General features: G+C 41.8%; 1 protein-coding gene across 2 annotated transcripts in view; it reads left to right on the forward strand.

Moving 5' to 3' along the window:
* SEC24A (SEC24 homolog A, COPII coat complex component) overlaps positions 1-26,403 on the forward strand; it is a 160,189-nt gene that overhangs the window by 21,213 nt on the left and 112,573 nt on the right. Inside the window, exon 3 of one of the 2 annotated variants that reach the window (XM_072145854.1) lies at positions 25,613-25,666. The exons of the other annotated variant lie outside the window; for it this stretch is intronic. Coding sequence (XP_072001955.1) covers positions 25,613-25,666 — 54 coding nt within the window. The remainder of the gene's footprint in view (positions 1-25,612; positions 25,667-26,403) is intronic. 2 annotated transcript variants of the gene reach the window in all.

The following is a 26,403-nucleotide window of genomic DNA, read 5'->3' on the forward strand; positions in this document are numbered from 1 at the left end:
TGATCCAGCTAAGGTTGATTAGCCCTGTCTTGGCTGTTCAGAAAGCTTGTGCATAATGTGGTTTCAGCTTTCCCAAGGTCCTGAATTTTATCACTGTTTTTACAGCAGAACCACTTAGCTCGGGGATTAAGAAAGATATGGTTCTGCATCAGTGTAGCAACAGCGTTCTCAAGGTATGTTTGGTCCATAATGCATGAAATCAAGTAGTAGATTTTCTTTAAAGTGTTGACTTGTTTATGTTACTGAGTGAGTCTTAAAGAACTTGTCTAGGAATTCTTTTAGAACAAGTGATGATACAGGGACCCTAGGGAGAAGGCAAACGTGGTTTATTATCACTCCTGCCTTCTCCTTTTATCACTGCTTAACCTGAAGTAGTGCTATCCAGTGAATAGCAGAGCAGTCGGGTCAATCACCAGGGTCTGCTTGGTCTGATCAGACAAAGTAAGCTCTGATAAGACATTTTCCCCCTGTAGGGCAAATTCCCCAATTACAGGTGAAAACTAGAAAGTAAAAAAATGTTGAAATGTCCTCCTAGGATCTTTTTATAACCTCATGTATAAAATTACAAAAGAAGTACAAAATATTTATTTAATTTTTAAAAATAAACATTTATGTATGTCCCATATGATTTGTAAAGACCTATGGAGTTTGATGGCACTATATTAATAAAGATTATTGAGTAACTGTAAACAAAAAAAACCCTGTAATTGTCTAACGACGATGGATGAAATTGTCCAAATTAGTAGCCTGTTGCCTCATTTGGATGATCTTTTTTGTGCTCAGGATCACGCTGGCACTGTTCCCTGGTTCCTGCTGCGTCTGCTCGGCAGGGAGATCTCTGCATCTGTAAAACGCAAATTCCCATACCTTTTTGTGGGTATAGTTTAGAGCCATATTTACGTGTCAAATCCACGTACTTGATTAACCACTGTGTCACACAGAAAGGTGGCAGGCGCAGTAAGGGGACGTCGCAGCAGGGGTGACTCTGTGAGGCCAGAACTGCCGTTGTCATCTAGCGGCAGTATGTTGATCAACAACCCAAAGGATGTTGAATGGTTGATTAGGTCATCCAATTCCAGGACACTGTGTACGCACTTCAGCCATTCTTACAAAGCCAAGCACACCCTCTTCGAGTTGCAGTGTCAGAACGGCCTACCCCAATATAGTCTGATATGCTTTGTTTCCACCCGTTGAAATTCCAGCCTCCATATGTTAAAGCGCCTGTATAAACAGAGAAAAGCCATTAATGAGTTTTTGCTGATGCAAGCGGACAGGAGTACTCCCCTGTGTAACTTTGATGTCAGCCACTGGCAGCTCATGCATGACACCTGCGGTTTGCTCAGGCCCTTTGAAGAGGCCACATTATTTGTCAGTCGCCAGAACTGCGGGATGAATAACGTCATTCCACATGTCCTGGAACTCGTGCTGCAAAATCTGTCTGGTTAGGGCACTGGAGAAGTGGGGACTACATCTCATGGCCCCCAGTGGGGGCTGAACTGGAGGAGGAGGACAAAGGAGCACAAGCAGAGTCTGGTGCAATTTGTGGATTTTCTACTCTGGTGACAGGAGAGGAAAAGCATGAGCATCCGGAGGAGGTAGAAGACGAGGCAGATGACCCAGAAGCACCGTGGCAGTATACTGTGGAGATGGAGGCCAGGAGTCCCTCAGAGTCACTTGCGCAGATGGCCCGCAGCATGCTGCTTTGCCTAACTAGTGACAGCCGAATGGTCAACATCCAGCATAGGGATGACTTTTGGCTCTCCACCCTTGGACCCTCGCTACCAGTCAAAAATCGGTGACTTTTTTCCAGCTGCTGAGAGGGAGGAACAACTGGCATACTATAGAGCAGTGATGGCTAACCTATGGCACTGGTGCCAGAGGTGGCACTCAGAGCCCTTTCTGTGGGCACTCCAGGTATATTCCTGCAGTCCCAGACAGCTCAGGACTTGCTGTGCATAGAGCTATTTTAAAGTGACAGCTCTACCTGGGACTATTTTCTGCTTTATTAATGTCCTCAGGATGCTGGTATCAATGAAAGCTGTGACAGAGAAGGGAGTATAAATCACAAATTTAAATTTCTGTGTTGGCACTTTGCGATAAATAAGCGGGTCTTTGTTGTAGTTTGGGCACTCAGTCTCTAAAAGGTTCGCCATCACTGCTATAGAGAAATACTGTGCACACAGTTGGCTGCTGTCTATGTGCGCCATTGTCCATCCTCTGTCGGGTCTGACTGGGGGATTCCTGGCAGTCATCGCTCGCGTACTAATGCCATGGCTGCTGTGGGGAGCTAGGGGATGTAGGAGCAGTAGCAGCTCCATCAGCAGCAGCTCAAGTCTGGATCCTTAATGAGCAACTTCCTTCACCCACCTATTGAGCCTGCAACTGCAACTTGCAGAGTTTGCAGTAGAGAAGCTGTTCTTCCCGGCCAGTAGTGTGGCATCAGAGCGGGTGTTCAGTGCGGCGGGGGCCATCGTTACCCCAAGGAGAACCTGCTTGTTCACCCATAATGTGGAGAGACTGACCTTTGTCAAGATGAATCAGGCTTGGATCGGCCTGGATTTCAACTCTCCAATGCCTAATGCATCAGATTAGATCAGCCATGACACCTCCTCCAAATGTTGAGAAATTAGTCTGGGTTCTAACTACTCAGCCACTATTCTGCTGCCACAGATCTGCCAGTTGCTCCCTCTGCCTCCTACCATCTTTACCAGGGACTGGAATTGTATGCCACCTCCACACTATATCATTGTGCCACTTTGTGGCCTCCTGCTGCTGCTTCTGCCGCCACCTCCGCACTCTATCATTGTGCCACTCTGTGGCTTTCCCTGTTGTTGCTACCTGTGGGCTTCTGCTGCGGCCACCTCCACTCTCTGTCATTGTGCCATTCTGTGGCCTACCATGTTTCCGCCTCCTCCATAATTTGTCATTGTGACACTGCGGCCTACTCATGCTGCCGCCTACTGACCGCTGTCTCCCTGGAACACCCTGTGATTTTCATAATGCTGTTTTCACCCTCCATTGCTCTATGACGTTGCCACTATGCGTTCCCGCTTTGCTTATTTGGTGAAGTTGTAAGTGCACATGAAACCTTGTCAGGCTGTGTTCCCGCTTCACTTAATTGGTGAAGTTGGCCTCTGTAAGTGCACAGAAATTAAAAAATGAAGTGATTCTAAGAACGGCAGCTGTCATGTGCGTGTCCTACTAAAACACAGCATTGTTTGAAGACCAAACCACGCTCTCTATACATATTTAAGCATGGCACTATGTTCTGCAACACCCTACTGGCTCTCTGCAGCCAGGAATTACCTGTTTTTTAACGTGATTCGTCATGATTCGATTCGGTCGAAAAATTTTACAAATTCGCCCATCTCTGATATCAAATAAAGTTTTGTCTTTTCGAATTTGAGCAGGGAAAAACAAAATAAAGGGCTGCCCTCAAGGCCAGTTTAGGCCTTGTCCGTGTTAATCACAGCTTGAGAGGGCCTTTAAAAAAATTCCAACAATACTTTTATCATACTGCTGAATTTATTTATGGAAAAAGGTGAATTTGGCAAACATTTTGAAAAAATGTGATATTTTTAAACTATAAAATGTTCTGTTTTTCAAAATGATAATTTGGGTTGTAAGTTGGGTTACCATATCAGCTTTGTTTTAGTGACATTTTGTAAGTATCCTTTTATTTTATTATGATGCTAGAAAGGTAACAAATCAAACAGCATACTCTCAAATTTTTAAGAAAATTTTAAAATAAATTGTTTTGGGGACCATTTCATTAAGGGTTTTTGGAAGTTCTGTTAATAGAAACGCACACACACTTCACCTTGTTATATTAACTTAACTTCACCCCTCAAACTATTCCAAACAGAAGGTAGGAAGCTTGTTTACCCTTTTATATCTTGTATTTTACAGAAATTCAAACAAAATGAAGGTTTGATTTGGAATTCACTAATATTTATCATTTATACATAATTTAGCTGTAAAACATACCCACAATTGAGTAAAAGTAGAAAATGCATCTAGGAATATATTGGACAGTTTTTTTCAAAGTAAGAGGATACCCCTCATGTGGATGTAACCCACTGTCAGGGTACATGGCGAAGCAAGGAAGGGAAGGAGCACCATTGAGCTCAGTCCTAGGTCCTCTCCCATTCTATCTCTATACTGTCCCTATTGGACAGACCGTCGGCAGATTCGGTTTCCAGTATCCTCTCTATGCTGAGGACACACAGCTTTATACTTCTGCAAGTAACATCACCCCTGCTTTAATCCAGAACTTTAGTGAATGTCTCTCTGCTGTCTTTAACATCATGTCCTCTCCTTCCACCATCTACTAACTTACCTAACCCTGACCTCTCCATCTCTGTCTGTTGTATCACTATAGCACCGAGGCAGCAGGCCCGCTCTCTTGGGGTTGTGCTGGACTCTGACCTTTCCTATTTACCATATATTCAATCTCTTGCCGGATGCATCTCCAGAATCCGAACGTTTCTGACAATTGAAACTACTAAAATGCTAATTGTTGCGCTTATTCATTCTCGACTAGACTACTGTAACTCCCTACTAATTAGTCCACTCGCTAAACTCTCCTTTACAATCTATTCTTAATGCAGCAGCCAGGCTCTTCTTTAAGACCAAACACTACACGGATTCCTCCAGTTTGTGCCAATCACTGCACTGGCTACCTGTCTCCTTCCTTATTCAATTTTAAAATAATAACCCTCATCCACAAAGCTCTGAATAATGCTGCACCTCCCTATATCTCTTCTCTCACCTCAGTCTATCGCCCTTCCCATGCTCTTCCGTCTGCCAGTGATATTAGATTTATCTCTACCTTAAATCGAATCTCTCATTCACGTCTCTGGGACTTCTCACAAGTTGCTCCAATTCTCTGGAATGCCCTCCCCTGGACTCAGACTAATACCCACCCTCCAAAGCTTCAAACATGCTCTTAAAACCCATCTCTTTAGAAAAAGCCTGTCACACTCGCTAACTGCATGAAACATCAACTCTCCCTTTACTAATCCATCCTATGTCCTATCTCCCATCTGTTATCCGGCAAACAGCAGATATATACCAGGCTCCAGGCTTCTCTGCAGTTTTTGTTACCTTGGACCCTGTAAATAAGATGGCGGCTGAGGGCTGGTTCAAGCAGCAGTATTTTTATTTATTAAAATATTTATTAAATTATTTTATATTGGTCCCTTATAGTGAATTGCTGGACCATTCTACAACCTCTTGTGCCCCCCCCCCCCCCTCCTCCTCATAGTCTGTAAGCTCCTGTGAGCAGGGCCCTCACTCCTATTGTTCATATGGCTGTTTGTTCTCTGTAATGTTATATATTTGTATATGTCCCCTATGATTTGTAAAGTGCTACGGAATTTGATGGCGCTATATAAATAAAGATTATTATTATATTATTATTTGTAGGGCAAAATAGTTTTCAGGTGCCATGACGTGTTTGTAGAACCCCTGAGGCCACGTTCACACACAGAATTTTTGTTGCGTTTTGCAATCTGCAATCCAAAGGCTCTACCTGCAATCGCACGTTGAGGTAAGATTGCTTTTCCTTTGCATTCAGTTAACGTGTTGGAAACATAATGTTACCAAAATATGTGATCACAAGTGGAGCCTTTGGATTGCGTTTCTAAACGCAACCAAAATGCCATGTGTGAATGTGACCTCAGATACCACAAACCCTTATCCCAGAGAATTTGTAAACTTTTTGGTATGGTGGTATAGGAAGAATTTTAACCCCTCGTAACTGATCTTTCCATTTTTACTTTCCCTTTATCGCTCACTACATTAAAAAAGCAATAACCTTTTTTTTTTTTCCGTGTACAGAGCTGTGTGAGGGCTTGTTTTCTGAGTAACAAATTTGCATTTGCGCCATTTTCTTATGGGTTTTGTTTTTTACGTCTTTAACTGAACACTCCAAATAGAATCGCTAATATATTCTTTGGTTCGGTCCGATCATAGGTATACTAAATTTATTTAGGTTTTATTCAGTGTTTATAGATTTTACCAAAACATAAGTTTTACCGTATTCGGACTTCAATAACTTTTTCATACTTAGGAGTACAGAGTTGGCTAAGGTGTCATTTTTGTCTGGGACGAGCTGACGTTTGTATTGCTACCATTTTCTTGACTGTGCGATCTTTAGATCAATTTTTATGACATTTTTTTTTATGTACTGTGAATGGTCAAAAAAAATGGCGATTCATACATTGGAGCACATTTTTCCATTGCAGGTTTCACCACCGGGAATAACAGTTTCTACATTCTACTATAGATTGGGAATTTTTGGATGCGTTGATACCTAATATGTTTTATTATTTTATTATTTTTTTGTTGTTTCCACTTCTTTTTAATTACAAAAATCAGTATATAGCATATATACAAAAAATGCTATATAGCCTGCCAGTCCATCTAGTATATAGACTGCCACTCCCCCCTAGTATATAGACTTCAGCCCCTGATCCCAATATAATGCCTGTAAAAAAAAAGCCTGTATACTCCAGGGGGCAGTGACAAATGCATTTCCCATCCTCGGCTTTTCCTTTTTTGTTGTTGGTTGTATCTACCACAGCGTTTATAGCTGATGCATCAGCAGAAGGCGTGACATTTAGTGCAAACTCGACCAGAAGTACGTCATGGCTGAGTCAATGGAGTTCGGACTTTCTTTCCAAATCAAAATTGTGTGGCATTCCGTTTCAAGGGGAGTATGTTTTTGGACCGGAACTAGACGCTATTCTAGAGAAGGCCGCAGATGAAAGGAAAGGGTTTCCAGAAACGAAATCTGTCCCAAAGAAACAACCCTTTTGAGACCCCAGAGAAAGGAGATTCCCTTATAAAGGGAAAGGTAAGCAGGGAAGATGGAGCTATCCTCAGTTCCAGCAATAAAACACAGCCATTCAGGAAGCAATGACGCCAGTTTGGGGGGAAGACTTCTAGGATTCTACCAGCAGTGGGCACAGATAGCAACGAATGCCTGGGTTTTGAATCTTTTGGAAAATGGCTACAAGTTAGAACTAACAGCCCTTCCTCCCAGGGAATTTGTAGTAACGAATCGGCCAAGTCGTTCTCTCTCTCTTCAGTTATGGCAGGAGGTCATAAAGCTGCAAGACATGGGGGTAATAGTACCCGTACCGAAGAGTGCAGTGTTGGACAGGCATTATTGCCCTCTATTCCTGATAAAGAAACCCAATGGCTCTTTTCGACTCCTCTTCAACCTAAAGTCATTAAACAAATTCATTCTATACAGAAAATTCAAGTTGGAAAAGATCAGTTCAGCCACCAACCTCATGCGTTCCTATGCACTATAGATCTAAAAATGCTTATTACCATGTACCAATCTGTCTACAATCCCAAAATTACCTCAGGTTTGCAGTTCCCTCTCCAACAAAGGAAATATTCACATTCCAATACAAGGCCTTACCGTTCGGGGTCTCGTCAGCCCCAAGGACCTTCTCAAAGATTATAATAGAAATTAATAGCCCATTTGAGAATGAAGAAAGTTAAGATCATTCCATATCTGGACAACCTTTTGATAACTGGGACAAGAGAAGAGGAGACTATCCCAGCAGAGAGACTATCTTTCTAGGTACACGACTCAACTCGAACCTCTAGATGTCTTTTCTACCGGAGGAAAAAAGGGGTCTCATGATACAAAATATCATGAGGCACCTTGACGTGATTCTACGTCATAGCATGCGGGCCATTCCCGCACCTTGACGTAGAATCACATCATGGCGATCCCGGCGGCAGCTGGGATCCCGCAGTAACAGCCGGGATCGTGACTATCGCAGAAAATAAGCTCTAAACCAGCTCTGTAAACAAAAAATATATAAATGTTCTGCCCATTGTTACATGGCGATATAAAAACAAGCAAATTTCTCACAAAATGAGTTCTATATTCTGCAAAACAAGGTTTTTTTTTTATAGTATTGAAAACAGTTTTTCTGTAACTCTGGTTGTGGTACGTTAGTTTCCTGGTATGGTAAACTTCTGTGTGAATGACTTCTTCTTCTACTTCCCTCATTAGGCCGACCACCTAATGCTCTATTCTCTTCTGTCTAGTATTACCAAAACCAGGGAATGTGCTGTTACAATGTAAAACTATGTAATATATGTTATGTTCTACTTACCTGCAGCATGGTGGGTCTGCTCTGACCTTATAAGAGGCAGGCCAGCAGCAGCTCTGGTGTTTTATAGGGGAAGCTGCAGAGAATTGTGGGTATTTCATTTGTATAAAAGGTGTCACTGATCTGGGGGAATATGATTGTGGAGATTTGTGTTTTGCCTTCTGCATGTCGTTTTGTCTGCTGTCGTTTATTGAACCTATTATGTTGTGTATGGACTTTTGAAAATAAACTCCTTTGGATTATTTTCATCAAGCAAAGCCTGGTTATGCATTGAAAAGCCTATGCCTCACAAGAATTAATGATTTTTTTTAACCACCAGCAAGAAAGAGTTTATAAAATCTGATTATTAGCTATTGACAATGCATATCTGCTCTGAATGGCGCTCCTTCCCTTCTATGCCCGGCCCTGTGCCCATACACCAGTCACCACCACATATGGGTCATCATCATGCTCGGGAGAAATTGGGTATCAAACATTGTGGAGTTTTTTTTTTGTCATTTAATACTTTGTAACGGTTTAATTTTTGGCCAAAATTAATATATGGTCTAAAAAAAATTACAGCTTGTAAATTACACCTCCAATTTGTTTTAACCCCTGTGAAGCATCTAAAGGGTTAACACACTTCTTATAGTTGATTTTTTTACACATTGAGGGACGTAGTTTCTAAAATGCTGTTAAAGCTGAGGAGGTGCCTCTAAGTAAGGGTTTTGGCGATTTTCATAAAAATGAGAAAAATTGCACCCAAAATTCTGAACCTCTTTACAACCTAGAAAGAGAGGATACATAAAACCCCCCGCCGATATAAAGCAGACATTCGGGAAATGTTAGTCATAGCACCCACGTAACTTTAACTATCTGCCTGAAAAGCAGAAAATTTTGAACTTTGAAAATGAATAATTTTTAGAAATTTATGCCAAATTTCAATTTTTTTTCATAACTAAACACAAAAGATATCATCAAAATTTTTCTATTACTTTGAAGTACAATGTGTGACGGTAAAACAATCTCAAAATCCCCTGTATATGTTAAAGCGGCACGAAGTTATAACCTCCTATAATGACACAGGGCTAATTTTAAAAATCAGGCCTGGTCCTAAAGGTCTAAAATGGCTTGGACACAAAGGGGTTAAATGTGGCACAAATAGTCCGTAATACCTACAGTATATTACATATTCTTGTTTGTTTTTAAGCATGGTGACTGTAGGTCCATGTGACAGCTGATTTGCTACAAGCCAACCATACACTGGCTGACATGTGAAATCCCAAGGTCCCTTCCTTAGAAGTTTGCATCTGAGTGTTCCCTGAAGATGTGCTTAACCCCTATAGAAGCACAATACTGTTTTTATATCTCCAGTTTCTCTTCAGCGTCTAATGTTTAAAGCAGTAAGTGTGTCAAGGAAATTACTATTAATCTGGACTGCAACTTATTGACTGTGTGAGCTAGTAATAGGTAAGATTGAACTACGTTTTATGGTCTGGTTTTCTAATTTTTTTTTTTAAACTAAACTTTTATTAGAACACCGTATAATACAGCGGGTAATGCATGCATTGCTTGTTGATTCATATATTAATCTGCATTTGTATTATATAAAACAATAAACAACAGTTAAGTCTGTATTCAGATACAAGAATTCTAAGTAAAGGACAGCTTTACAATGCAATGTACTGTAAATCTGCATCTTTTCCCATTAAACTAAACAAAGCGGTCACATTACGCTATAGGTTTTCTAGTTTTTACATACATTAGATAGTAAATATACAGTCGGAAGACTATGAAGTTTTATATTTGGTTAGTTGTGATCCCTTTTTTCTAAAATAACTATAGCAATACAGATGAAATTTTGATTTTGTATATTTGTTGTTAAATGTATTCAGTTTTGTTATGACTTGACCCCCTTAATGATTTGTTTTTTGTCTCTATTTTTCACTCCCCACCTTCAAAAATCGAACTATTTATTTATTTTTGTATGTAGAACTTATACTTCATAGTGACTATATTTATTATTCCTCGCTGTGTAATAGGCTGCAAGAAAAACAATTGCAGTTTCTTTGAAATTGGTGAAAAAAATGCATTTGCTCAGTTTTCTTGTCGGCTTGGTTTTGATGGCTTTCACTATGCTCTCCAAATAACTCTTCTATTCTTTGGCTTGGTACGATCAGGGGAAAACCAAATCAATACAGGGTTCATTGTGTTTTAACACATTTTTAAAAATTAAAACCTTTGTACAAACAGAAATTTGAATATGCAGCATACACTAGGCTTCTATAGAGAGGGCTCAGCCCCTAATAGACTTGTCAGATACTATTAAATTGCCCATGAAATGAATAATATTCTCAAATTTCAGTCCCCTAGTGATGTTTACACAGTAAAGATCATTTTTAACCCCTTACTTTACAGTTTTTCTTGGGTTTTACTGCTGACTCAGAAGTCTGTTACAGCTCATCCTCAAGTGCAAGGGGAGGTTAATGCCTTTAAAAGTATTTATCCTTGAAAAGATGCTTAACTTTTTACCATACAGTGCTCTATAAGTTGTCTTTTTTTGAGAGACAAGCTGACCTTTTCTTAAATAGAATGTTGAGAACTGTACAAACTTTTTTTTTTTTTTTTTAATTCACATTTTAATGGGTGTTGACTAATAGGAAGTTTTTTCCATTGCAGTATGGCATTTGGCTGGCAGGTATACTTGAATGGCACCTGTCCACAACAAAGCACATTTTCAACCATATTCAACATATGTCCTTTATGTTTAAAGATCTGCCAGTCAGCCGGCACCCAGGAGTGTATAGCCTGACAGTCAGCCGGCCCCCAGGAGTGTATAGACTGCCAGTCAGCCGGCCCCCAGGAGTGTATAGCCTGCCAGTCAGCCGGCCCCCAGGAGTGTATAGCCTGCCAGTCAGCCGGCCCCCAGGAGTGTATAGCCTGCCAGTCAGCCGGCCCCCAGGAGTGTATAGCCTGCCAGTCAGCCGGCCCCCAGGAGTGTATAGCCTGCCAGTCAGCCGGCCCCCAGGAGTGTATAGCCTGCCAGTCAGCCGGCCCCCAGGAGTGTATAGCCTGCCAGTCAGCCGGCCCACAGTTTGCCAAGCACATAAAAAAACAAACTTACATATTCGCCGTCGGGCAGTCCCGACACAGCTCCACGATGCTCCGGTCCCCGTGGTTCCTCTTTTTTTCTTCTCTATGCTGTATTAGGCACGGGTGCGTCTCTGCCGGCTTATACAGCATAGAGAAGACAGAAGAGGAGCCGCGCCAGAGGGTGAGTATGTAAGTTTATTTTTTTAATTGACTCGTGTGAGGTGAGGTTTTTTAGCACATTTTTTTGTGCTGAAAAACTTGGCTTATACAAGAGTATATACGGTACTAGTTACATAGATACAACACTTCATTACAATACAACACAACATACTATGGGGGTATGAGCATGTAACTTGTCTAGAACTGACATTCACATTAGAAACAACACGGGTCACATAGCTCATATGCCGGTTACCTGCTCTTGAATGGGTACATGGATGGCATTGTGATGCTGGTTACAGCAGTTGGACACTGCACGCTGCTTTGATTGCACCAGTACCGACACTTAAGCTGCCTGGTTCTGACGTTGCCATAGCTGCATGTGAGACCTCTGGTTGAACCAGAACAACAGTATCGATTGTGATCACCAATTCGACAGCCTGGTGTCTCCTTGATATTGCCGCTAATGGCAGCCTGTAAGAAAACCGGCACTCTGTTGCGCACAACCAGGACACCCAAACTGCCTGGAGCAAGTGATCCCAACAAGTACCTGCATGAGGAGGAGGTGGAGGGGGGGAACGGTGGCGGCTTATGGGCACTCCCAGGTTCAGGTATGCAATTGCCTATCCTGGTGATGGTTCCGGCCATAGTGCAATCCGTAGTGTGATTCCTGTTTTGGCTGCAGGTGTGGTGGTTGCTGGTTGGGTGGTCCGGGCCCAGCTGAACAATTTCATTGTGCTCACCATGAGCCCTTTTTTGTTGCCACAAGCAGCTCCATGTGGCGTGGGGCACTCCTGCCTGAGGACAGGCCAAACCCATAGGCTCTCGCTGCCTTGGTGTTCTCAGCGATGCAGGCCTTGAGTAATGGGACCCGATACTGCTGCTGGTGGTATAGGCTTGGTCCAGGCTCCAGTTGAGCTGGCAGCTAGTGGAACAGGGAGAGTCGGGCACACACCACAACCCAAGGTATTTCTGGATGTTTGTGAGCTGCTGGAGCAGGGTGCCACGCGGTCAGGGGACGTGTTGCCACCCGCTGGTCCTGGTTGTGCTCTTAGTCTGCGGGCTGGGTGGCGGTGCGGGCATCGTGTCTGGCAGCCTTGGGTGACTGGGCTGTATACAGCCACTGGTGGTGTAGGTCCAGGCACGTGCCTCTTGCTCCTCGATCAGCTACTTGTCTACCCTGCTTGTTTGAGCCCAGCAGGGAAGGGGCAGTGGGAGAAAGGGGTAGTATTATAGTTATATTTATGCACATAGGGAGCTATAGTAGTATTATACTAGTATAATACCATAACTAGTATTATAGTTATATTTATGCACATAGGGAGCATATAGTAGTTATATTTTTGTACATAGGAGACAGTATTATAGTAGTTATATTCTTGTATGTAGTGGGCAGTATTAAAGTGCCTGTTCGTTATACTTGCACTTTGTTTTTACTGTTTATACTATTGTCACTTTTACTTACAACTCTGTTTTTCAATAAACTTTTATTGAACCATAAAGTGCCTGTTCGTTAAGGGGTTAAACACTGCAAGCTACAGGATTACGAGGGGTGGTGTTTGTTGGTCTTTTTTATTTTTTTGGATTATGGTAGTTATATCCTTGTATATAGGGACAGTATCTATGTGCAGTTTGCTTCTAAAGGGTGCAGTGTGCGACAGATTTGTGAAATGCTCTCCCCCTGCACTTCTCCCGTAGAATACATCATTATTTTCAGTTACAATTTCTTCATGCTTTAGTATTATGACAAAGACACAATGGTGGCGCACTGTTCAGCAATAAAACGGTGCAGCAGAACGCCTATTTTGGTGTACATTTTTTCTGTCATGTCAAACACATTGCTGAAATACAAAATTGGTTCAAATATTTCTTAAATTCATGTGCAAGCTGTGTGCACATTCCTCCTAATACAAAGTTAAAAAAAACTTTAATAAATGTCGGCCAATAAGTAATAATAACTTGCTGGGCACAGTACTGGGGTCTATCAGAGCCCCTGTGTGCAGCCAGTTATTCACACTTATTAGCTGTTGCATGGGTTCAGACAATTTTCATCATCATTATCATCGGTACTGTATTGTAGTCTGCTCTGGGTTCTATTTTACTTGTACAAATGCAGCAGTGGTTTCGGGGGGGGGGGGGGGGGGGCATTTGTGCTGTTGTCTACAGTTTTGTTTAATAGTGCCTGAAGTATGACAATGCAGCCCATGGACTGAAAAAGTTTTGTGCACCTCTGTTCTAAAGGGATTGAGTTTAGGATTTGCTAAATTCGGCAGGAAGAATGAACACTTATTATGTACTTTGAATATCTCGCTACGTTAATTAATAACCCAAATAATTGGGTCACTTTTCAGATCTTGGAAGATGCAAAGAAGCAATATGGCACAGATAAAGAATGTTTTATTTCTTTTTACCATACACACACGAGGGTTAGGGTGCGTTCATATGTTCACTTTTTCAGATGCAGTTTTTTACATAATCGCGCCTCCTTATCTAACTATAATCTCCATCTTGTCTCTATTCTCGCGCATGCGTTAGTCATCTCTGCTCAGATCCTGCATGTGTTAAGACAAGGTCGTGGCAGACCAAGGAGAGGACAAGAAGCCAGGAGGCAGGACCTGCTGCCGCTACAAGGAGATAAGGAGGCATGGTTATTTAAAGATTTAAAGGAATGTGAGGGCCAGCACCCTCTTGACTGCTGTGCCCTGAATACCACCCTCTGACTGGAAGCGGACCATGAATTTAACACTGCAGACAGCCTTCTCAATTTATAAAGACCTGTCCAGCACACATGCAAACAGCCATACAACATACTTATTGTGGTTCCATATCGATTCGCCTGGTGACCGGTTCTCCAATTTGGCAAATTCAACCAATCCATTTTGTAGCATCATTGTATGACTGTGCATCAGGCAATTAAGTGAGCTAAAAATCTGCCCCATGTCCAATAGTAACTGCTTTTCAGGGATAAAGCCATTTAGTTAATATGATTTTACTGATCATGTAATGTAAAGTTTTTTCATCTGTGATCTTTTTCTTTAAAAAAAAAAATGCATGGTGAATGGAAATGGAAAGTATTTCATTAAATAAATGTAGATGTTAGCTAAAAGGGACATTTTTTTTTTAATAGACTCCAAAATGGTTGGGTTAATGGACACCATTAAATAAGCTTCAGAAACCATCAATTTTATAAAGTGGAGGGGTGAGACAGTGTGTCCGGGTATGAAGATGTTGCACATATGTGCTCTAGTAGAGCCCTGCTGGCTCATTAACATAATTTCAAAAGTTGATTTTAGAAGGAAGGAGGCCACGGATAACAATTGTTAACCTTTAACAATTAACCTTACCTGCTTGCCGTCGATGGCTTTTTTACACCAAAATGAATGTATTCATAAAAATATTAATGATTAAATCTCTCCCTTTTAACACCCTTAACCCCTTCTCGACATTTGACGTTATAGTACTGCATGGCTGGAGGTGCGTTCCCACATTTTGCAGTATTATTACATCATGCTTCTGGCACCGGCTCCTGAAATGTTAGAGCTGGAACCAGTCTCTAGCACCCGCGATCGAAGGCATGAACCCCTTGCATGGCGCTGGCACGCCACCAAATCGGCCAAGCGCTCCCCCCCCCTCCCTCAGCGCTTACCGGGGGGTCTGATCCTTCGCTGACAGCCCCAAGGTCTGCCAGTGCCCGGGGCTGCGCGGCTTCTGTATTACACTGATGTAATAAATCTGTATTATACTGTATTTGGTGAAGAAGAGCTTGAACAAGCGATCAGAGTATCGCTTGTTCAAGCCAACATGTAAAAAAAAAAAAAAAAAAAAGTTAAACAATTAAAAGAATTAAATAATTTAAAGTCTGCTAAACGCAAACATTCCCTATACATATCTAATAAAGGGAAAAAACGCTAAATCGCCACCCCCATATTTGGTATTGCCTTGTCCGTAACAATCTGTACAATAACTCAGAAACATTATTGGACCTGCTTGGTGGGCGCGTAAAAACAAAACCCGAAAAACTTGTACAAATGTACATTTTTCATAAAATCCCTTCCAAAAATGTTCTAAAAAGTGAGCAAAAAATGTTAATTGCGCCTAAATGGTATCACTGAAAAGGACAACTCATCAAGCAAAAAATAAGCGAAAATGAGATTTTCTCTGTAGTAGTTTTTCTTAAGTAAAATTTTAAAAATGTATAAAAAGCAAAAAATATAAGAAATGAAACCAAAATTTACAATTTTTTTCCTACGTACATTTAAGAGTTAATAAAATCTCATCAATTTAAGTATTTGCATAATGTTGAAAAAAATAAGCCTCAAATTTTTTTGGAAATTTGGACAAATAAATGATTGTATAGCCAATAAAAAGGGACAACACATAATCTGCTCTGAATGGCACAGCTTCCCTTCAATGCCCTGGCCTGTGCCCATACAGCAGTTTACCAACACACATGGGGTATTGTTACACTCAGGAGAAATTGGGTATCAAAGTTTATGGAGCGTTTTGGTGTTTTATCCACTGAGAATTTGTACATTTTTTGAAAACCACATGCATTTAGCCAAAAAATTTCAAATTTCAAAATTGCATCCGATTTTATTTAATCCCCTGTAAAACAATTAAAGGGTTAACAAACTTCCTAAAAGTTGTTTTACATACATTAAGGGTTGTAGTTGCTATAATGAGGTAATTTATGGGGTTTTACTTTTATTTAGGTCTCTCAAAGTGACTTGAAACCATGGCAGGTCCCGCAAAAGCCTGATTTGTGTTTTTAATGAAAATTTGAGAAATCGCACTTAAAGTTCAAAGCCCCATAACATCCTACAAAAATGAGCGAATGCATTAAAAGTGCAAAATAAAGTTGACATTTGGTTAAAGGGGTATTCCAGGAATCAGCATAATTCATATACAAATGGGCACTCAAAATATGAGCTAATGGGTAATTGGTTGTTATTTAAAATTTAGCTCCCCTTAGCAGAAAATGCTGATGACATAGACTGTAATGAAGAATTAAAACGCTACTGGCCCTTTAATCAGTCCGTTAATTTCCTCCGCGCGGTCCGTTGCAGGACAGAAGATGGCTGCTGGTCACATGTCCTGCACCTGCCTGGGCAGGTCATGTGATCACCACTATGTTTGGCTGTAGTCGGTTGGTTGCAGTGCATCCAGTATGGCCAGTGCTGTGGTGATGGCAGTTACACATCATTACTATGGTAACAGAGCAAGAACACCTGTTAGATCATCACTGGGAGCAGAGCATAAGAGGTAGGAGGAGTTACTGAGAACTAAAGGATCATGGAACTTGTAGTTTCCAGTGGCGGCCATCTTAGTGGTAACTCCACCTAATTTTGTAAATCATAAAATCAAATTATTTAAGCTCCATTTTGTGACTAATGACATTGAGTATTGTTGTATTCATTCATTTATATCATCATGGGTTTTTGCATCAGACGTTCATATTCCCGGAATACCCCTTTAATGTTCGTTATCAAGTTTTTTGCTGTTTGGAATAAGTAGAACATTTCCAATTTAAAAATCGAGACTTTTTCCAAATTTTCACTAAATATCTGTTTTTTTATAAATAAACGCAGCATATGCCAACAAAATGTTTCAACTAACATGAAGTACTAAGTGTCATGAGAAAAGGATTTCAAAATCACTTGGATATGTTAAAGCGTTCCAAAGTTATAACCACTTATAGTGACACTTGTCAGATTTGAAAAAATGGGCTGTGTCAGGAAGGTGAAAAGTGGCTTCGGCGTTAAGGGGTTATAAAACACCCAGGGTGCTTACAAACCTCTTAAAAGTGTGTTTTCATTAATGGGGTTTAACTAATATAATTTGCTGTAGCTACAATGATGCTGGATCATATCTTGTTTAATCCCTGCGCTGAGTGGTTTTGCAGATAATACACATAAAACATTTATGATAATGAAGCTCTGTCCCTTCTTTGGCTCCTTCGACGCTTGGTTCAGCGCTTCTCCTAGCAGGTGAGTTTTTCTCTGCAGGAGAGGATGATGTAATCCCTGGCTTGTGCCTGAAGGCAGAATAATAAATTGCTGCTCTATCCTCCAGCTGCTGTGTATAAGTGATCCAGCTCAGGTTGATTAGTCATGCTTGACTAACCTCTATTTGTAATTAAAGTTCAGTGTCTAATGTGTTGATTTAGGCAGCCAGCCTGACCCAGTTTCCCCAAGGTCCTGAATGTTATAACTGTTCAGCAAATATCAGCTCATGGATTAACCAAGACAATGATCCTGCATCGGTATAGCTACAGCATTCTCAAGGTATGTTTGCTTTATAATGCCTCAAATCTAATGGTGGGTTTCCTTTAATAAAAGAAAATTGTTACAGCTCCTGATTTTTCTGTTTAAGTAGCCAGTTGAGACAATTTTTTGTTATATTACATGTATTTGAGAAATGGTGCACAACCATGTTATTGTCTCCTCAGAAATTTCAACCTAGAGAGTGGTCTGGGTAGACGCCAATTTCAGACTCTCCAGAGTGGCGCATGGCTGACCCCAGCCCCAGACCTCCCCACACAGCGGGCTGTGGCTGATATTGGTACCAGACCCACCCCTACAGAGAGGGGCAGGGCTGACGTCTGCTCCAGACGTTCCAGGGGGCCAAGGCTGATGCTGGCCCGACCAACCCCTCCCACAGACAAGGCCTTGGCTGCCGCCTACCACAAACCCCCCCCCCCCCCCCCCCCAGAGTAGGCCGTGGCTGATTTCGCCACCAGACCCCCCTACAGAGTGGGCTGGGGATGACACAGCTAATTTAATTTATTTGTTGGGGGATTGAGGGCATACCACTTTAATTTTTGCTTTTTTTTTTACTTTTTTAGTTAAGTAATCTAACATCCCATTGGATGACTGTTATCAGTGATCTTCATACAGAGAGGATGCACATAGCATCCTCCCAGCAAGTCTCACTGTATACAGGGGCTGTATACATACATACATGCAATGCGTATACTGCACACACATAAACACATGCAATGCGTATACTCACAGGAGAAAGCACTCTGTTTATTTATTCCACCTTCATGATGCAACGTTTCGTCTATTGTCGAGCATGCTAGATGTAGACGAAACGTCGCATCATGAAGGTGGAATAAATTCACTTTATTACATCTACGGAGTGCTGCTTCATTATCTTTCTCCTGTGATTGTACGGGCCAGCACTGGACCCTGAAGACCTGCACCCGAGTTTTTCTCTTTTAAACGCGGTGCTGCTCCTTAGCCTTTTTTTAGACTGCAATGCGTATACTGTATTGTACAACAGTTACTTCCATATACTTACAGCCTGTGGTGTAGATCTTCTAAATCTTCTAAATACATCCCAAATCCCCCAGGATATCAGTGAAGGGGTCTGTACAGAGGTTGCACAGAAAGCTCAGTGTCTGCTCTTTGTGCTGGATCCCGGCAGACATGAGCTTCAGCCCCTCCTCCAGCCCCGGCTCCATACCGGCTCACTTAGTGTTTGGTTATGTGACCGGAGCATCATTGGCATGTACACATTTACTGGGCTCCGGTCACATCACCATCCATCGGGGCTGTCAGATGCAAAAATGTAGTGTCTGCGGCACGGCCAGGACTGAGGGAGGAAGGAGAGAAGCGTATTTATTTCTTTTAAGATAATCTGTTTCTTATAGAAAGTTACAGGGTATATTTTCTTTACCACTTTATTTACATAAGGTTTCTCTAAGCTGTATTTTTCATGTACTAAATTACCCGATTTTCTCCCGGGAAGGACACTTCTCTGGAGATGAAAATTACACTGCTGAAACTGTATATGGGGGCTATAATTAGATATAATTAGACTTGAACAAACTGGGTGCTTTTAATGATGTGTCGTAGCACAACACCTGAAGACCATGCTATTGCATCTAAATAAACACATGTTATTTCTTTAGTTAGTGCAGGTACACTTTATATACACTTGGGATTCAGCCATGCAATATTGCTAAGGGTGCAGTCACACAGTTCATTCTTGGACAGTTTTTGAATGCATTGTGTGTGTTTACCATGCATTTGGCTGGTTTTAATCAGTTTACAGCTGCTTACACTTCAAGAAAAACAGATTCATACCAGCCAAACACATTCATACAGTACACTGGGCAATACCTCCATTTAAATGGAAGGACATATTGCCCATTGAAATGCACCTAGTTGTATTCTACCTATACTAAAACGGTACACATAGCATATAACCAAAAAAAATGTTAGTGTGAAAGAGGCCTAACACAAAGAAACTTGTGGCTACATAGCTGACCAGGGTTCTATCGAACCCATCAACAGTTTTACATGGTCAAAACTGATTAGATTAATGGGAGTCCAATATCATATATGGACAGCACAGTTGCTCAGTGGTTAGCAGCAGAGCCTTGCAGCGCTGGGGTCCTGGGTTCAAGTCCCATTCAGGTCAACGACTGCAAAGAAATTATGTGTTCTATCTGAGTTTTTCTGGTTTCCTCCCACACTCCATAATCATATTGATAGGTTAATTAGATTGTGAGCCCCATGTAGATGGGGACTGATTTACCAAGCTCTGTGTCGCACTGTGTAATCTGTGTGCGCTATATAAATAAAGGAATTATCTTTATTTAGTATCTGTTCTCATTGGTGGATAAATGCAGAATGGGACAGAGTTAGACAGGTCTATCACTTTATAGTGGCCAGGTGAGGTTACTACAGATCATCTCTAAGGTTGAATTCACAATTGGCGTTTAAATTGCATTTGGAAATACATATGTTTTTTTTTTGTTTTTTTTTGTTTTTTTTTTAAACCCCTTTCCGATATTTATCTTTATAGGATTGCATATTGGTGGTATCTGTCTGTACAAGTTGAGCAGATGCTATAACTTTTCCTATAGCAACTGTGATCATGGATATTATATCCTTCCCTCAAGGGTGTAGCTACACAGTTTCAGGGAGACCCAGAATCCTATCTGACACACTAAAGCAGTGATGGCGAATCTTTTAGAGACTGAGTGCCCAGACTACAACCAAAATACACTCATTTATCACAAAGTGCCAATATAAGCTGTAATTTTTTTTTTTTCCCTTTCAATCATACCAGCCACCTGAGGACACTGAATTTGCCCTCCTCTTTTCAGTTACATCAAACTATCGCTGTAGCTTCTCTCAAGGGTCCTGCTGTACAGGCCCCACGGTTGTACAGTCATGGGGCCAACAGGAGGACCTTCAAAGATTATCCGGTCGTCTCCACACCTACACGCTTTTCCTTCAGTCCCAAGCAGCCAAGAGATTCCAGGTGCCAGGGATCCACATTTTTGGCTCTCATAAATGAGATATGGCCTTGGCAATTCAAGGGTTAAAATAGCACTGAGATTAGTAAATCTGGACTTGCCTGGGACTGCAATTAGATTCTTTGAGTCCTGTCTGGTAAACTCTATGTTAGGGTGGTAGCTTGAGTGCCCACAGAGAGCACTCTGAGTGCCACCTCTGGCACCCGTGCCATAGGTTCACCACCACTGCACTAAAGAATGGAGGATGTGTAAACATAAAGCAAACATGCAGGATACACAGGAAGACTGAGGTAGCAGGGACATCTGCACATGCCATAAGCTCCAGCCTTGCTTCTAAGGGTGTTTGGACTCCAATTTTTCTCCAGTGCATCTTCTCGTCCTCGCCAGGTCTAGGGGCTTCTGCTATCCAAAGCAAGTTTCCGCTCCCTAGAGAGCTCAATGCAGCCCTTCCCAACAGATATGACCTGAACTATGAACATGAGGAATTGGATGCGGTGGCTACTCGTAAACGTAGAAATTATGACTGTGTTAATGGATGAACATGTTGGTGTTCTGGAGCACGAGATGAGGCAATCCAGATCACACATTAAACACTTTACTCTATTCTGTCTGCTGCGGTTCTCCTGAACATCTAAGAGCAGAGTGTGAATCAGGTAGACCTTTTATGTGCTGTGTCTCTAGAATGTCTAACACCGTATGAAAAATAAATCCTGGCTTACAAAGTGTAATGTTTTGACCTATGTTAGTCTCAAACACTGTAAGGTACGGAAAAAATATTTAGAATATATACATAATAGATAGGTTCACATGTCTTAAATACTGGTTAAACATCATGCAGTTTCTATTTTTCTCTCACAGTAAAAAAAAGGTCCCTGCAGGGTTCAGATCAAAACAATTCTCCATCGTGGCAGAGTCACATTTTATCCCTGGATTACTCATAGTATCATAATATCTAATTGATACAGAGTAAAGGATATAACTTCAGTAATTTAACATCAGCAACAGGTGCCCAACCAGCCTCTATGATTTCAATAGATGTTATGTATCAGTAGAAGTTCTTAAAAAGGTAGTGGATCAGCATATCCATGCTCTTGAGTGACGTTACATGTGTAATGCTGGAGGGATCCATGTATGGGAAGTAGTCCCTCCCTTAATGACGTGTAAGTCTGTGATTGGTAAGGGGCTAAGTGTCTCCTGATCAGAGGATGTTATGTCAGATGGCATGTGTCCCGTATTAGACTCAATGGGACTTATCTGGTGCATGATTTAAGTGAATCCAAGCATAGTGCATTATTGCTGGACAATGCACTTTCGCCGAACACCGCAGACCGGGTAAGTAAATGTGCCCCTTTGCTCCTGCGTGGAGGGGATGTTTGGCACATGTGTAGTAAAGCACTGAGTCTGTCCCTGTTGGTGTTAGTGTGATGGAGATTTTGTGGCGCATGTTCTGGGGAAATATGTGGCACATATTTACTTGTGACTCGGCCACCCCCAGAGATGTTCTGTGCCGATTTCTTTGTCCACAAAATAATGCAAAGATATGGTGCGAGTGGATGGATCGTAATCTATGCATCTATATAGATTTCTCCGCCCATACCCTCAACAGGAGGCGACTACTGCAACCCCTCGCTTCATTGTATAAAAGACATCGGAGCTACCCTTTCACGTGATAGTTTGGCACAACGGCAGCAGGTCCTGCTGTGGACATCCCCTTTTGGCTTGCTGTGGAGTGTCCCTACGCCCTGCGTGCTGTCGTGCTGCTTCAATGTCGAAGAGGTGCTCAATGACCAAGGAGACACCATCTCATATTAAATTCGGGAATTTAAACCATAACTGTAAACTTTATAGTAATTTCCCAAATATTACGGGATTCCCCCTTTTGAAAACAAACAAAACAATGCCTACTTTGTGTTGCTTGCCCTTTAATTTTCAAAGTTATAGCATTTTCTGTTCTGAAAGTGACAAAAATCTTTCTAATCTGAGGTGAAGTGGGCGGAGACTGATATCTGTCAGTCTATGCCCTCAAGCTGAGGCCCTTTAGCTTGCCCATAGATCCCATGATACTTTGTGTTCCCTCTAAAAGTAATTTAGCATTAAATCCATTTATTCCCATAAGTAAATCCACTAAACACTGCACATTTGACATACAGGATGCATATAGTGACTAGCCTTGCACCTTCCATCACATGGAGGAGTAGGGTACATGTAATAAGTGGTAGATATCATTAGTACATGAAATGTGTATTCTGTGCTGTGTGAGCACTAAGGGTTAATACCTTATTTGCACAGTGCTGATACTGCTGATGACAAGGTGTGGGAAAGTAGCAGCATGAGGTGCAGAGAAAGACAGAGAAAGTTCTGTAGAATCACAAACTAGGATGAAGGAACTGATAAGGGAACAGGTTAGATCTTGTACCTCACTATTCTGTGCAGGAGCCATCGGTATCCACTGTCTTGGACACATCGAGCACTGCTTCGTACACTGTCACATGACCTCTTCCCCTGTGAGCAGGGAGCAGAAGCTCCTCCCCTCCCATAAGCCAGGGCTTATCAGCAGAGGGAGAGGAAGCAGCTATTGTAGCACTGTGGTAAACTAAGAGGGATCTCAAAGAAGCTGTTTTTTTGTAGGTGGCAAAGTTGCTCTACATCCCAAATAATAATAATAATTCTTTACTGATATAGTGCTTACATATTACGCTGCATCAGCACTGCATAAAACATGGCACCTTGGTCCCTGTCACAATCTAAACAACATAACAGTATGTTTTGGAGTGTGGGGGGAAACCCATGCAAACACAGAGAGAACATACAAACTCTTTGCAGATGTTCACTTGGGTGGGATTAGAACCCAGGACACTAGCACTGCAAGGCAGAAGTGCTACCCACTCAGCCACCTTGCTGCCCTATAGCCACCGTGCTGCCCTATGCCATTTATTTGTGGAAAAACCTTTACAGTTTAAGTTTCTCTTCGATTAATAGACCTTCTGCTCATTGTTTTATTTACATACTTGCCAGTCAGTTCAAGACACTACAGTAACCACATTGCATAGTGTGGGCCCTCTAGAATGACCCCTATCTTGCCTTTTGGTCAATATTTTTTTTTGTGTTGATAAAGCTCATACCTAGTATAAAATGTAGTTCCATTTTCTCGAGAACTGGACTAGAGGTCAGATATGATACTCTACTGTATTGGTACTCACAAATGTGACCCCCTTTGCTGCTATGGTCTTGGTTAATGATATTCTCATTTTGTGCACTTCATTGTGATCTCGTGGTCACTAACCTTTTTCTTTTTATTTTAAGTCCCTATATTTCTGCCAGTAACTTGTAATGTTGCTGTGTGTGCTAAGGGGGGTCAGATACACATTTGATACTGGTACTACTTGCACATGTATTTATAAAGTGTCCTTGCCACACACTCTTTTGTGTCGTGCCAGCACTATTCTTTGTGCGACACAAATGTCTGCACTGAAGAGGGTTGTTCCGGTGCTCAGTCGGACCGTGCGCCAAATTTATCATTCAAAGTTTTACAGAAATGTGTTGTATGCCCCATGTTAAAAGATGCAACAAAAAAGGTAGTGCACTCTCTTGAGACAGTGCAGGGAGCGCCAGATTCATGAAGAGCGCCAAGATTCCGGAATCTGGCACACTCTGCACGCAACACAAGCAAAGTGCACATAGTGCAGTTTGCGCTGCTTTTAGTAAATGTGGACAAATAAAAACATATATTCCAGGGTGCACTCCAAAATGTATATACCACAGAATAATATGAAGTCTTCTAAGCAGATGCCTGCACAGCTGCCAGGGCTCCTTTACTTCCAGGCTGGGCATGTGAAGGGGTTAGATGAGGGCTGTAGACAGAGGAAGAAGCTACAGAAAGAGTGGACAGAGACTGACAGACGTGGAGGGCATCAGTGCACCTGTGACCTTTCTGCAGCTCTGGCTGTGTATAGAGAAGAAGGGCAGCTGGCTACAGTCCAGAGGAAGTGACCAGCGATCAAGCAGTGCTTGCAGCCATAGCACACTAGTCACAGAATGTACTTCTCTATGGAGGGGCTGTATGCACTTACCGAGGAGCCACACCCGCTGACCCAGAGGCAGGAACCAGTTCTGTGTCCGCTGACATCTGGCCCCTGCAAAAAGCCAACGCTCAGTCACCCTCTATAGCCCGCATGGTAATAGGGCAGCCAATAACAAAGCCCCTTACACACTGCTTAACATCAGCCATGGGAAAGGAGACATATTATTGGTGTTGCAGACACTGCATCACTTGTCCTGCTGAGCAGTCTGGTGCACTGCTATCTTGCTAATAATATCTCCCTCCCTTGCAGGGTTGGAGTGTGCGCCGGACAGCTCAGCCTGCGGGTTACAGGGGATAATTGCCAAGCGTACTTTTACGCTTGCCAATTATTTTTGGGAGTAATGGTGTCCCATCGTGTGTCTATGACGCTTGGTGAGGCGTTAATGCGACCTTTGCAAACTAGTAAGTCATTAGGCTTCCTGAAAGTCATGCTTGATGTCATGGGAGGTGCCTTTTAAAGGTAGCTAAAAGGGCATGGTTTTTGTTTCTGTATACTCTATGTACTCTTTTTATTTCTGTACGCTGCTCAGAATTATCATCAACCTAGCGGCCCCATGATCATAGTCCCAGTGGAACAAATGGCCAGTCCACCCATGGCGAGCTGCATATGTTTTTATGCTTTGACCATAAAAGCTGTGTGCAGAAGATGACAAATGAGCAACCTTGCAGGACATTATGCTACTGGCAATGTACGGGTTTGCTTCCTCAGCATTTGCAGGTTAAAGATGGTCATGGCTGTTAAAGACTAATTAGGATGTTATATTATTTTTCTGCTTCAATTTAATCTTGAATGCTTGTGGTAGGTGATGAATTAGGCTAAAATAAAATATGACTTTCACAGAGCTTAATCCTCTTATTTGTTCATAAAATGAAGCCATTTTTTTTCAGGTGGTGAATCTGTTCAGAATAGCTACGACACAATAGAAGGCGGTGGATTCATGGGTATGTGTCTTTCATTCCTGTCTTTAATTCCTAAGTAGATAATAGTAATTATTAGAGAGCATTAACTTGTAGGAGTTCTGACGCTCTCCATTATCCTGGATCTCAGACCTGTTAATTTCTTTAATAAGCTCCTCCTACTATGTGCTCATTATTCATAATAATTGTACCAATTTGAACTTGTTACCTGCATAAAAGACACCTGTCCACACACTTATTAACGCTTCAACTTCTCCACCATCGCCAATACAGCCGTCTAAACATACTAGGAACAAAATTGTTGAACTGCAAAAGGCTGGGATGGGCTTCAGGACTATAGGCAAGCAGCTTGGTGAGAAGGCAATAACTGTTCAATTAATAGAAAAGGAATTTCTGTCATTATTACTCCGTCTGGGTCTCTATGCAATATCTTGTCTCGTGGGGTAAAGATTATTCTCCGAGAACGTCCAGACTTATGTTTATTGAGTACAATCCATTCTGCAGCAACAGTGTCGGTGGGGGGGTTGGCGGTTGGGGGTTATCAGCAGATGAGCAAGTTAAAAGTCTGATGAGCAAGTACAATAAGTACATGGTGATGAGATTTAAGCAATTATGCCATTTTATATCTTTCACAATTCCTTTTATTTTCTTTAGTTCATTAAAAAAAAAAACACTAACAAGGGAGAAGGTCATAGACGGCCCCCTATTTGGACATCCGGACACGAGCATGAGGATGTCAAAAGGTTAACCCAAAAGGCATT

This window comes from Engystomops pustulosus, chromosome 4 (assembly GCF_040894005.1).
Source record: "Engystomops pustulosus chromosome 4, aEngPut4.maternal, whole genome shotgun sequence".
Lineage (NCBI taxonomy): Eukaryota > Metazoa > Chordata > Amphibia > Anura > Leptodactylidae > Engystomops > Engystomops pustulosus.